Consider the following 15,494-nt stretch of genomic DNA (forward strand, 5'->3'; position numbering starts at 1 on the left):
ATACCCATTTGACAGACTGATGAGAAGAGAATTAAAGAATATAATATATATAAAGCATCCAGTACAGTCTTTAGAATACAGAAGGACTATGAAAACTCAGCTCTCATTCACTCTCCAAATTAGGTATAAAATACCTTGGAGCACAGCAGGGCAGATGAGGGCTCCCTGCAATCCTACACATCCGTTATTACCAGTAAAGTGACACTGTTTGTATAATATGTTTACTTAATTGTTTTCCAAAAATTTTTAATTTTGTAATTAATTTTTAACCAAACTTAACTTGTTACCATAGTGTCCTAAGACTTAGAAACTATCCTATACAAGCTTGGACAGTATTTTGGGATATTATTAAAATTTTATGTCACTTAGAAAGAGATGCTATATCTTTTGGAATTTAACACACTAGCCTGTTCCTGGTATATAAGACATTTATAAAAACAAACAATAAACTCTTTTAAGTCAAATTATAAGAATCGTTACAATATGAATTTTTTTGAAAAAATACTTACGAGTAAAAAATGTTGAAGCCAGTTAGATTATATGCAGCATCACTAAAAAAATGTAACAGTGCATAGCCAGACGTTGTAACAACTTCAGGCACAGTTTCATTTCCCCTTATTTCAGGGACTATCAAACCACTGTAAGAGAGCAAAATTGAACACTCTGTATATTAATGTACATATGACAGTTAATCACACAAAATTTACTCAAAATATTCTTGTCAGAATCACTAAGTATCTATATTAGAATGGGCAACTAGAAAAATAAATCTAAAATGAGTTCCTAGCCATTTCTCACCAATTAGCTCTGCTACTGCTGCCAACAGACTAACATCTACTCTCATGCCACCATACTCCTTTTTCTCTTCTCACCATTTGGACTGCTATGTCCCATTTCTCCCTTTTGTCCTGCCATCCATCCTGCCATAATACTATAGGGTGATCATTAACTTAAGTCATATGTAAACCTTCATTTAAAGCCACCTTGGAGAAGAATTAATATGGTTAAAATGTCCATACTACCCAAAGCAATCTACAGATTCAATGCAATCCTTATCAGAACACCCATGACATTTTTCAAAGAACTAAAACAAATAATCCTAAAATTTGTATGGAACCACAAAAGACCCTGCATAGCCAAAGCAATCTTGAGAAAAAAGAACAAAGCTGGAGGTATCACCCTCCCTGACTTCAGACGATACTACAAAGCTACAGTAATCAAAACAGTAAAGAGTACTAGCACAAAAACAGACACACAGATCAATGGAACAGAATAGAGAACTGAGAAATAAACCCATGCACTTATGGTCAATTAATCTATGACAAAGAAGGCAAGAATATGCAATGGAGAACAACTAGACTCTTCAACAAATAGTGCTGAGAAAACTGGACAGCTCCATGTAAAACAATGAGATTAGAACATGCCTTCACACCATATACAAAAATAAACTCAAAATGGATTAAAGACCTAAATGTAAGACCAGAAACCATACAACTCCTGGAAGAAAACATAGGCAGAACACTCTTTGACATAAGTTGTAGCATTATTTTTTTGGATCTTGTCTCCTCAAGCAAGGGAGACAAAAGCAAAACTAAACAAATGGAACCTAATCAAACTTAAAAGCTTTGCCACAGCAAAGGAAACGATCAACAAAATGAAAAGACAACCTTGCTGTATGGGAGGAGATATTTGCAAATGATATGTCTGATAAGGGGTTAATGTCCAAAATATATACAGAGCTCATACAACTCAACAACAAAAAAAAAAAAAAAAAAAAAAAAAAAACCTTGTTTAAAAAATGGGCAGAAGACATGGAGAGACATTTTTCCCAAGAAGACATACAGATGGCCAACAGGCACGTGAAAAGATGCTCAACGTCACTAATTATTAGGGAAATGCAAATCAAAACCACAATTAGACATCAACCCCCCACCTGTCAGAATGGCAATCATCAAAAAGACAACATAATGAATGTTGGGGAGAATGTGAAGAAAAGGGAACCCTAGTGCATTCTTGATGGGAATATAAATTGGTGCAGCCACTATGGAAAACAGTACAGAGGTTTCTCAAAAAATTAAAAACAGAACTACCATATGATCTAGCAATTCTACTCCTGGGTATATATCCAAAGAAAATGAAAACACTAACTCAAAAAGATATATGCACCCCAATGTTCTTAGCAGCATTATTTACAAAGCCAAGATATGTAAGCAACCTAAGTGTCCACCAAGAAATGAATGGATAAAGAAGATATGGTACACACACACACACACACACACACACACACACACAAATGGAATATTAGCCATAAAAAGAATGAAATTTTGCCATGTGCAGCAACATGGATGGACCTGGGGGGTATTATGCTTAGTGAATTAAGTCAGACAGAGAAGGACATATATGTTTTCACTTACATGTGGAATCTAAAAAATAAAACAAACAAATGAATATAACAAGACAGAAACAGAGTCATAGATACAGGGAACAAATTAGTGGTTACCAGTGGGGAGAGGGGTGGCGGAGGGAACAAGATAGGGGAAGAGGATCAAGAGGTACAAAATACTAGATATAAATAAGTAAGATACAAGGATGTAATTACAGCACAGAGAATATAGCCAATATTTCATAATAACTTTAAATGGAGTATAATCTATATAAAAATATCAAATCACTATGTTGTACACCTGAAACTACTATAATATTGTAAATCAACTATACTCCAATTAAATAAATTAAATAAAATAAAACCACCCTGGTACTCTAACAAGTGACCTTATAGCCTTACTTTTCCCCACAAGTTGCAAATTCTCATGAAGCTAGATAGAACGTTCCACATCAGCTAAGTGACTACAATGCTACTCTAGTTAAAGTTGTACATTTCCAATACACTAATCTAAGTATTTTAGGACATGTTAAAATACACACTTTTTATATTTCTTTAGAAGTTTGCATACTTATTCAAATTACATTAATATATAATTATTCCAAAAGACAATATTACTCATACACACACAAAAGAAAGTGAAGTTTATGGGGAGAAATATAAATGTGTAAAAGCAGTAGTTCTAAATTAATAACTGGAACTTCTCCCTTTTTAACCCTACTTGTTCATGGGGGAAAATTATATATCTTCATTTATTTATACATACTATCCTCTCTAAATCTATGAAAGCATAAAATCTGAGAAAGAAAAGAAGCTGCTAACAACAAATTACATTACTCAAAATAGCCAATGCCTTTAGACACTGTTAAACTTATGTTTAGGCACCACCAGGAACTGAATTCCCTCATTCAAATCATATTTGACAGAACAAAATGAAATATTACAGTCAAATAATTTATTTTGTAAACACATTTTGAAAAGCAAACAAATTAAAAAGTAATCAATGCTTGATGTTGTAATAATTATTATAACATCGACTAGCTTATGTTTGTGAAAGAAGAAAAAATTTTAAAAGGAGGCTGTCAACACAATTAAAATTCTGTAAGACCAGTTTTAGTTACACATATATATTTTTCATTGCAGTGAGATTATATCAAATGATTACTAAAAATAATATTCCCAGATGTTTATAACAGATATGATTAATCCCTCTGAAACAGATGAAAAGAGCAGATTTGTTTGCTTGGTTGTTTGTTTATAAGTGTTTTGAAAGCAGTAAATGAAAGAGGACTCACACTTCTCACATAACATACCAATTTGGACCAACCAACCCTCCCACTGAAATCAACCAGAAAAAATGACAGTTAAAAAAAATCAGCCTGAAGGTACTGGGAGAACTAAGAAAAGGGTAAGCCCATGAATTAGAGCCATTTCTCCTTATGGGCATTCACTGATTTCAAAGTTGGAGATGAGGTCTGAAGGGCTAAGAAACTGGGCTGTTTTACATAGCTAGGAAACCAAAAAGTGGAACACAGGGCCCTCACTTTGATCTGAGACCCCAAAAACTAGGTGTAAAAGTGAACTAGTAGAAGACAGGCCCTTCAGGGGACTGAATTTCAGTTTGGGTGTGAATTACCTCAACACCTGAATTAGAATTCAGTTGGTTGTGGATTTCTAGTGTCCCCAGGCACTCTTTGGGAATATAATAACTTTCTAGGCCTCAAATTATCACTGCCTATGACTTTACAAACACGGTGTCCAGCACATGATCGTCTAGCACACAATAAAAAATAGCAGGTCTCCATTCCAATCCATTCTCCATATTCTAAAAAGTCTTTCCTACAGAATAAAGTCCAATTTCTTTAGTGCGGTAACAAGAAAGCAACACTACAGTGATTACAGCATTATAAAATCAGGCTCAAATTCTGACTCTATCATCAACCAGTTAAGCAACTTTGGGCCACTCACAGACTCTCTCTGTGCCTTAATCCTCCATTTACAAAATGGCAATAATAATACCTACCTAAAAGGTTATTGTGGGGATTAAATGCCTTGACATATATAAAGAACTCTTGCACACTGCCCCTCACATAGTAAGTATTCAGTAGATGTTACTGATTACCATTTATTGGGTAATCTGGCACCTACCTATCCCTTCACATTTCCTATGATCAAGTTACTCATAACTACTTACTACTGATGCAAAATATAACGTTCTTTAGTGTGTACACGCCTTGGTACGTATGTTTTTCTCTACCTAGAATGTCCTATCTGACCCCCACAATTTGTCTATCATTCTTCTACTCATGATGAAACTCACCATGACGAATTCATTACTTCTGAAATCATATAGCACTCTTTTCATAACCTGATTATAACACTTACTGTGCTGTATAAAAAATCAGTTTACATACCACCACCAGGGCCCAAGTACTGTGTGGTGATGTAGCCCCCAAATCCTTGGAATTTCCCAAGTGATAGGAATGTCTCTGTTATTCATAGTGGGCTCAGAGTTTATACTAATGAGGTGACTCAGGATGGGAGCTGGCCCCACCTGAAAAACCAACCATGTGATTGGCTGGGGCTTTAAGCCATAAGAAATCAATCTGACTTCCAGAGTCAGAATGGGGCTAAAGATTGCGTTCAGTCTTATGGCCAATGATTAGATCAATAATGCCTACAAAAGGAAACCCCAAAAAAAACTCTGTACACCTGTAAATCAGGTGAGCATCGTAAGTGGCAATACACACTGATATGTTGGGGGGGTAACATATGTCCTGAGTACCCAGCTTTGAGATGCTCCCAGATCTCACCCTATGTGTCTCTTCATTTGACTGGTCCTGATTTTTATCCTTTATAATAAAACTATAATCATAAGTATAGTGCTTTCCTGAGTTCTGTGAGTTATTCTAGCAAATTATTGAACCTGAGGGGGCCACAGGCACCTCTAAATTTGTAGCCAGCTGGTCAGAAGTACAGGTAGCCTGGAGACCCCTGAACTTGCAGCTGTTATCTGAAGTGAGGTCAGTTTTGTGAAGGACTGTGCACTTAACCTATAAAGTTGGGCGCAACTTCAGGTAGCTGGTGTCTGCAATGGCCTGTATCTTACTCCTTACTGCATCCTCCAGGCTTATGACAGTCTCTTGAATTGAGGAGGTTATCAAATGTTTGTTGAATAATAAATTCTTATACAGCTGGAATAATTCAAACATTTAGATTCTGAATTCTTAGTAAAATGAAGTACAAACAGTATAGGCTTTTAAGTTCGGAGACTGTCAAGTCCTAATCCTGGCTCTACCATCTATTAGAAGTAAAACTTTCTCTGAGTCTCAATTTTCTCAACAATAAATGGGGGATTATAGTACTTCTTCCACAATATCCTAACAAGAACTGATGACATTTAAACTGCCTAGTACAGTGTTTACAATCAAGTGGATATTCAATAAATATGAGTTTTCCATCTCTCTCAGGATAGTTAACAGGAACACTTGCTGATGAAAAGTCACTGGTTCCACCTTCACAGTCATATACTAAATCCCATCCTGCTAATTATCTTACAAAAGCTTCCTTTAGTATCAAGAAATGGCTGGTAAGAGTGTTAGTGAATCACTGTTAATTAATGCAGTCATCACAACTACTAGAAAAACAAATGAAAAGGCACACATCTAAATGATGGTCAGTCAATAATGTCATAAAAATAGAGGAATGATAACAGTTATATCTAAATTGCTAAAAATAAATGTTTGAACCTAGTATCTTATCTAATTGTTGCAATAAATTATCTTACAATGTAATTATTCACAAGGCTCTGCTCCATTTTCTATCTATTGGTGTTAGATGAAAGGTTACTCCAGAATACCCTTTCTATAATTTTCAAACAACTCAAAAATTAAGTTCTACAAGTATCTTGAGCAATAGCAATATCACAGAATAAGCATCTAAGTTCTCAAGGAGTCATTTTCAAACAGTCATTTGGAAATACAGCCCTTATATGTTTGCCCCAAAAAATAATAGTTTACATTCCTGTTAAAACAGAATATTTACAACATAAATAGTAAAAAGAAAAATAAAATTAAAAATGTTGAAGGGAACAATAAGCTTTTACCCATATTTAAATTTTTAACAATGACAGGACATATAAGAGATACTGTGTAAGTAACAAAAGTAAGGAATAATGTAATGAATAACTCTGGTCAACAATCATGGCAGTTAAATTGTACACTAAATCTACACTATATGCTCAAAAAATTTTCTATCTAATATATTCTCTCCTGTTCATAAAACATTTCATAATAATTTGTACATACATAATAAAGAGTTTTAAATTGATACTGAAAATGCTGTGATTTTAAAATTTTTAAATTAAATCTTACTACCTGACTACTAACAATAAAATATTTGGAAACAACCAAAATTCCCAAACTGTGAGAACTGATAGAAACGCCTTCTTTATTAAACCACTAAATAAAGCATAACTTAACCTTTTTTACAGAATTTAAAATTTTATAATTTCTCTAAAATAAAAAGATAACTATAAAATATATATCTATTAATTCCTTTGTCAGCTAGAAGTCACATTAATCTACCCAAATACAGATAGTTCTGAAAACAGATTCAATTCACTTTAAAAGAATGAAATATGTGCAGCAAGAATAAGGGATATTTATTAATAAATCTACGTTTCTGAAACAGTAACTACTTATCTCTGCTATATCAATGTTTACATTATTATATATACCCCTAAGTTGATGGTCACAGTATCATCATAGTCTTATACCATCTTTGAAGTTTAGCCATCAACGCCTATGCTAAATTTATTTTTGCAGTAAAGATGAGTATATATTTAAAATTAATAAATTATACAGTTACTTTTCTACAACTGACTATAAATTCATCAATTAAACATAACTACTCACCTAAGTACAGCTATTAAAGGTGCATATATTGAATCTCCATCATAAACATACATATGATCCCAGCTACATTCTGTAGCAAAATGATTGAATCTTAATCTTAACACTGCATTTGGACTGAAAAAAAATTAAAATATTTTAAAATTAATATGTAATATGTAAAGCACGGTCTAAAGAAATCTTAGAGTAGTTTATTAAAAACCTATTTACAGATAATTTAGCTATAAATCCATACATCAGTATAAAAGATTGATAACCAGTTATACCTAATTCGTAAAAATGATATACAACTCCAAAATCTATTACCCAGCCATATGTATGTATCATCCTTTTCTAAAAATTTAGTCAAGAGGAAATGTTCTATGTCTTATAAAAATTTAGTCAACAGGAAATGTTCTATGTCTTGACTAAGGTGGAGGTACATAAATTGTATACATTACTGAAACCTTACTGAACTGTACACTTAATATGGGTGTATTTCATTGTATGCAAATTGTACTTGAATAAAGTTGATTTTTAAATTCAACACTCAAGACTGTCCTTATTTCTATGAACTCTTAACTAGAGGTACTAATAAGGTCTTCAAATTTTAATCAAAAGGTCTCAATACGATATACTCTTATTTGTTAACAAATGAATGAGACCACAGGTACACAGGGAATTAATAACCTTGAAGTTTTAAAAGACCTTTAAAGTAACAAAAATAAAAACCAGTTTTCCAAATACACTCTTTAAAATCATAAAATAGTTCAAAAACAACTCATATCATTTATGATCCAGTCATAATATGTTTAAATAGATAAATTCAGTCTCAAGCCCTAATTACTGAAAAATGCCTCTAAAAGGACAATTAACTCTCTCTTTCACAAAATGTTCTTTTTTTAACACACTTAGAACTAAAATGCTGAATAGTATGAACCAATGGCATAATTCAGCGTGGAATATTTTTATCCTTTCTATGCAGTCTTCAAATTCCATAACAAGCGATTTAAAAGAAACCAAAAATGCACACTTGACTTAATGCCATAGTAATATAACTTAAAAATAAATATATGTAAAAATCAAACTATTATCACAAGTAAAAGGATATTGTAATTTACATTAAACATTATATCTAAAATTTATCAATCCCATTTTAAAACATCATGAATAATGTTTTCCAATAATAAGCAACAGAATAAACTATATAACTATGAAGTTGTTATATTTTAATGCTTTAACACTGATATAATCACCTTCTTTATCATTTCAGAATAAATAATTTAATGCAAATTGTATACTTACTAGCCTTCAATTAGCCATGTACATTTAGTTTTATACTTATAGTTAATTGGACCATCTGTTAAATATCCAGAAGGTTCTGTTAACCTAGAAAACAAAATCATGAAAATGATTACCTTAAAGTAACTTTAAGACACACAGTAGCATAAAAAATTTAAAAAGACACTAAACCAAACTTCCAAACAGGAGAATTTATTTACAACTTAAGAAAATTTTCAGATTGCCATATATCATCTCTCTAAATCTCAAAGGAAACTTATTTTGAATTTCTTTAAATTTTTATGTATTATGATTGTTTCATTTTACAAAGTGGAAAAACACATTGAAAGACAACATTATACAGATGGGTTCTATGCTGATGCAAAATAGATTGTTAAACTTACTCTGCCCAAAAATTAGATAGATGCAAAAGAAAGAAGATCAAATGCACTCTGAAAGATGCAGATCTATGGACTAGAGAAATAGTATATGTACCTAGCACTTTTGGAGGTTACATTGTTAGCTATGTTTGCTTTTCATGCAGCAAGACTGCTAAAGTAGCTGTCACCAGACTTTATTGAGTTCAGCTACCTGATTTTAGAATCATTTTCTTTCATCAACTTTATATCTAGTCCAAGAACTCAGTCAATTTTAAAAATAGGGTAAATCAAGGGTTTTGTAATTATCCTCTATTTTAAACACAGAAAAGAAAAAGATATTTAGAAAAGCTTCAAATTTTCAGAATTTTAAAATATTTAAACAATAACCCAATTCTACTTCATTTTGTTCTCCTTAGCTCCAGCCCAATTATATTTTATCAACAAAAGACAATATTTTAAATAACTAAGATATCTTCCCATTTAGCCTTTATGTATTTATGCAGACATACACACACACACATACTGGCTTATCAGTCTTTATATATCCCCATATACATACACACACATATATTTATACATACATACATACATGTCTACACAGACATCAGGGTAATTATCTAGTTTTAGACAAAAATTAAATTTTCCTTATAGCGTAGAGTCTCAAAAACATTCAAGGAAAAGAGTTTCACTTGCCTAAATCCGGGATAACCGAAAGGTTAATTAATGTAAATGTTATCTGAAAGTCTTTCGTAATCCCTGCAAATTAGTTTGGGTTTTAAAAAGGGCTAATTCATGCTTGGAAAAGTGTTTAAACATTCCAATGTTCTCAAAGTAATATAATAATAAATTGAGCATTTTACAGTATCAGGTATCACTGTAAGCTCATAATGTGTTACCTCACTTAAAAATCTCAAAAGCCCCACAAGATAGTAATTATTAATTCCATATTACAGATGAGAAAACTGAAGCACATTTTAAATAACAAGTTAAATAGCTTGTCCTGATTTTTCACTTCCAATAATAGCTCCAGATGAGCTAATTCAGACAAACCTCCACTGAAGATAACTTAAAAAGCTAAAGAACAATGTTTAAATCTTATAAGTAACAAAATGGTAAGACCTACTAAGCCAAGATCCAGAAGTTGCAAATTCTTTAAAGAGGAACCAGGCATCCAGAGCTACTTCTGTTATGGAGAATTTTATCTATTTATTAGAGACTGCCAAAAGGCTGAGAGTACTTTTGATAGCCTCAAGGAAGAAGGGGGACAAAAGCTGGATGCAACAACCTACAAAAGGTAGGGGCTCAAATAAACAACACGGCACTCTGAACTGGGACACAAAGATTTTCTATAAGGGTAAAGCTGTACCAGAAACCAGCCATTACGTGGACTGCAACCCAGCTACAAGTCATCAGGATGACAGAAAACCCCAAGACCTACCACTGGCTTAAGGTGATACTAGAACTATCATGCCAAGGCTCCTAACTGGAAGATACAGAAATATTCTCTGAAGAAAGATAACATTATCCTAGTCCTCAAATTATTTCTACCAATAATTTTCCAAATAAGATGTCTACTATGATCAAAGATAGTAAGACACATAAAGATAGATGACAACAAAACAAGAACCAACAGAATATCTTCAGGAAGAGACCTGAAGATATTCCAATTGTGGAGATTATCAGATGTGCCCTATAAAACAAATATGACGTACTAAGTTCAAAAAGACAAAAGACACGATTTAAAATTTCGGCAGTTAACTGAAAACTTTGTAAAAAGTAACAGTGTATTTGAAAAAAATAATGGAAATTCTAATACTGAAAACTACATTAATCAAAATTAAGAATTCGATGGACGGGTTTAACAACACATTAAACACAGCTAAAAGAGGATGAGAGATCTAGAAGACAGGTCCATAAAAAATATCCAAACTACAGCAGGATGATTGAGGGTTCAACCCATTGGGTGTGGGTCACTCCACCAAGTAAAACTCCAAGGAGCCAAGATTCTAGTTGAGGGCAGGGGAAATACGGTATGGGGAGTGGAAGAACAGAACCATACGCATCAATTATGGTCTTTTAACAAATTAAATAGGTAAGTATCCTAACAACTTTACATAGTTTCTATTTGATACACACACACACACACACACACACACACACACACACACACACACATATCCTCTCTCCTTCACATTTTTATTTTATTTACAAGCTGTAACTTTACAATTTAGACTTTAGATAATGGAATATTTAGTGCGACTATGACTGAATATGAAGAGCAATTAACATAACCAGTGATAGATACAATGACTCTCGAAACCTGCGTTTCCTCCTTTTGGACAGAGGATGAGAACTTCACTTGGAAAAAGTGTATCTTCTTAGGTAGAAATACAGCTTTGTTGGTTGCTGGGGAGTTCACGTGTGTTTAGAAAGATGCATACAGAAGACGCTGAATAATTAAAGGGCAGACTGTGCCAGTTATCCATTGCCTCCCACCTCAAAATTCAGACTTTTTGCCTACTTTATGAAAATGGATCTGGGCCCTTTAAATATTTTTTTTTTCCAGATGGCAGGATGCTAAGCCTGCAGGCTTTGTCAATAGAGCAAGCTGGAGAGACTGCAGGAGGAAACAGATTTGCTGCCAAGTTCCAATGTACTCACTCAACAAGCTCCTGCAGCACTAGGTACTAGGCTCCTACGTACCTGATGGCCACCAGCACCCAGCCACCAACAGTTTCCCCCAGCACTTCCCCTCAGGCAGTTCTGCAGCAGAGGCCTCCAGTGAGACACCACTCTGTGAACAGCTTTCCCCAGCATCCCATAAGTAACCATGGCAAGTTCCAAAGGGCAGATGTTAAGCAAGTTCCGCAGGTACAGCTTTACAGTGACTTTTCTGCCATTCAGTAAGCCACAGCCTGCTCTCCCAACAAGGTCTGGATCTCAGGCCAGGTCACAGGGACTCTCACTTAAGTGTTCTGTCTCAGCCATAACAGTAGTAGTGGCTGCTCCTTGTATCTACTACTTCTAGATTTTGCAGAGTTCTCTTTACTTCTTACTAGCCAATTTCTCATTGTTCCAATCTGTGCTACAGTCAATAATCCTTTACTTTAAACTTTTCCTATTAAAATTACTGTGTGATTCTCTTTCCTAATTGGACCCAAACCAACCAATAATAATAAAGGATATGCAAAATAAAATCACAATAGCGTACCACTATGGACCCAACAGAATGGCTAAAATTAAAGAGATTAATAATACCAAATATTGGCAAGGATGTGGAGATAATTCTCATAGGATAAATCAGTACAACTTCAGAAAGTAATCTCATATTATCTTGCATAGCTGAAAATAGACAGTTGCCAACAGTGTCAGCATTACACCATATCCTCTCAGACCCTCTGACCATTTCCATACACTCCAGCCTGACTTTCTCGGGCCAGCACCTGCATCTATGTTCAAGGGCTCCCTCTATCTACTAGAACCCACTCTTCCTATGCATGTGGTGGGCTGAAAGTGCCTGTGAATCAACATCCTCCCAGGGCAGCCCTTAGCCAATGAATGATTTGGAAAAACTCCAAACTTGCTTATCTCTTTGCTGCAATAATAATGAAGTGCACTTCCTTGTGGGATTTGGCTCCAGTCACCCAGTGTGGTACCTGACTTGATAACATACCTCCCTTATTGGCTCCTTCTCTTCTATCACTTCTGTCAGTGTCCCTGAATCTCCCAAATATACTACATGTGCTCAATTCTTGTCTCAGGATCTGCTTCAAGGTGGTGGAGGGGAGTGTGACCAATCTAACAGTACCAGGAACTTCAAGATGGGCTCTGGGGCTGGATCACTCACTGGCCAGATGGCAAGAAGAGTCACACTGAGGGTGGTAGAGAGAGTGGCAATAACCTGTGGCATGCTATAGCTCACAATGACAAAGGCTTTCACTTTTGCTGAATTGAGAGAGGATACCAGAGGAAGGTGATGCACTGACTAATGCAAGAGACTTATGTGATATCTCTAATATTTGAGAAATAAAATAGCAAGGGTAGTTACAAGGACTGTGGAATTAGTTGACTTATGTTAAAAGCCATTGATATGCTAAAGGCAGAAAACTGCAGCAGAGTGCCTGTACTAAGACACCGACCCATAAGCAGCTTGCCCCAAGATCCTATAAGACTCAATTCACCAACCACCAATTTTAGATACAGTGTAAATGCCAGGGGACTCTGTAACATTTAAAGAGACTATTTCTGAGGCCAGAGGGTTGACCAAACTGGAAAACCAGCCCAGGACCAGATTATGAAAGGAGCAGAATTACAGAAAAAGTTTAGTTCACAGCCCTGGCAAGACTTCAGTGCTAAAGATAGTGCCCCGATACCTAGGAGGGTGCCACCTGGTAGATGTACTTGAGAACCTTGAACCTCTAGATTTATTTAACCCTTTGGGCCTGCAAAAGTCTTTTAGAAACCAGGGCTGACAGTGAGAAAAATAAATTCTCACCCTCTTTAAATGACTACAGGCGTATCTTCTTTTCTTGTACTCCACTTTATTGTGCTTCACAGATATTGCATTTTTTACAAATTGAAGGTTTGTGGCAACCCTTCATGGAGCAAGTCTATCAGTGCCATTTTTCTAATAGCATTTGCTCAATTTGTATCTCCTTGTCACATTTTGATAATTCTCACAGTAGTTCAAACCCTCCACCAGCAAAAAGATTGAGACTTGCTGAAGGCTCAGATGATAGTTAGCATTTTTTAGCAACAGAGTATTTTTTAATTAAGGTACGTACATTGTTTTTTTAGACATAATGCTATTGCACACTTAATAGACTACAATATAATGTAAACATAACTCTTATGTGCAACTACATTATTGGGAAAACCAAAAAATTCATGTGATGCTTTACTGCAATATTGGCTTTACTGTGGTGGTCTGGAACTGAAACAGCAATATCTCTGCGGTCTGCCTGTACCTGTTCTTAAGCCACAACAAGAAGTAACACCAGAATTGAATTAAATCAATGTAATCAATCAATGACAACTGGCTACAGTAACCATGTATTCAAAAGCCATGTAATTAGTGGCAGCCCCATATACAGTGGCCATTCAAAAAAAAATAAACTTAAAATCCCCAAAAGTTTGACAACTAAGCAATAGACTAATAAGTCTCAAGGACAATTAGAAAATATTTTTAATTGTTAATACTAAAACCACACCATATCAAAATTTATGAGATGAAGCTCAACCATTGTTTAGAGAGAAATATATAGCTCTAAATGTATGTATTAAAAAGTTGAAAATCAATTATTTTGATATGGGAATTTGAGAAGCCACATGCATGCCCAGGGAGACTTTTCTTGGACTACAAGCTCAGAAAAGACCTGAGAAGACTATACACTTCCACCTCTGGCTAATTTTCAGACTCAGAGCAAGAAGGAAGTGAAGGGTAAGGCAGAGTCATAAACAATGTGGCTAAGCACTGAAGCAGTGTCCCAACAGAGTCAATGTGCACAGAATGGGAGAATTCTTTATTTTTTCTTGACTCCAAGCATTTGAGGAAATCTATGTCAAAACACTAGCTTACCATAAACTATAGGAACAGAGACTTTAGAAACCACACAAAACAAAGAATATAGTCATTACAAAAAATAGTTTAGAAAAGTCATTAAACAAATACACAACTACAACAAACCCTGAAGAGGGGGAAGAACTTGATTTCTAGAGTTATCACATTATAATAATCAAATGCCCAGTCTCCAACAAAAAAATTACAAAGCATACAAAGAAACAAGAAAGTATAGCCCATTCAAAGGAGAAATGAACAGATACTGTCTTTCAGGAAACAGAAATTGAGCTTGTTGGACAAACACTTTAAATCAACTGTTTTAAATATACTCAAAAATTCTAAAGGAAATCATGGACAATAGCTACAGGAAACCAGGAAAATGATGTCTCAACAAATAGAAAATATCAATTAAGATTTAGAAATGTTATGATCACAACCTCATATAAAGTCTGTATAAAAGTTCCTCTTGATCTAAACAAGGCTTAGATCCATCAGTAGGGTCCACTAAACAATCCTTCTCCCTAGTTTCTAACTGACAGTTGTAACAAACCCTTAAAGTCAAAATATTGCTATAATTTAAATTACAAAAACCCCAAATCAGGGCTGAATCAAATGATACAAATTATCAGACATAAATTAAGCCTGTATGATAACAGTTTAGAGCCTCAGAGACTTAATTTTAAAGAAAATTCTAATTTGTTCCATGATCTTACACCACCACTTCTATTTCAATTTCTTCTCTAACGGAAGAAGAGAAGTGTAACATATTCAAAAAGTACCTTAATACATAGTCAAGAAATATATAGCTCTTTTAATAAGAAAATAAAGCCGGAAATTTAAGAACAGGAAGCTTTGCAACTATCACCTACAATATAATCTATCTTCCTAATTAGGAATATACCTCCCAAACTGCATATGAGGAAATCTAACACTACTGGGGATTTCTTTCCCCAAAACCCCTCTATTTCTCTACCACCCCACCTACTCGAACTGACCCA

General features: G+C 34.5%; 1 protein-coding gene across 1 annotated transcript in view; it reads right to left on the reverse strand.

Annotated features, from left to right (window-relative positions):
• Positions 1 to 15,494, reverse strand: part of ATRNL1 (attractin like 1) — a 672,454-nt gene that overhangs the window by 637,860 nt on the left and 19,100 nt on the right. Inside the window, exons 2-4 of the mRNA XM_060034012.1 lie at positions 8,581 to 8,664; positions 7,300 to 7,413; positions 510 to 638 (exon numbers count right to left, since the gene is read on the reverse strand). Of these exons, the coding sequence (XP_059889995.1) occupies positions 510 to 638; positions 7,300 to 7,413; positions 8,581 to 8,664 (327 nt within the window). The remainder of the gene's footprint in view (positions 1 to 509; positions 639 to 7,299; positions 7,414 to 8,580; positions 8,665 to 15,494) is intronic.

The sequence above is a fragment of the Delphinus delphis genome, chromosome 16 (genome assembly GCF_949987515.2).
Source record: "Delphinus delphis chromosome 16, mDelDel1.2, whole genome shotgun sequence".
NCBI classification, from domain to species: domain Eukaryota; kingdom Metazoa; phylum Chordata; class Mammalia; order Artiodactyla; family Delphinidae; genus Delphinus; species Delphinus delphis.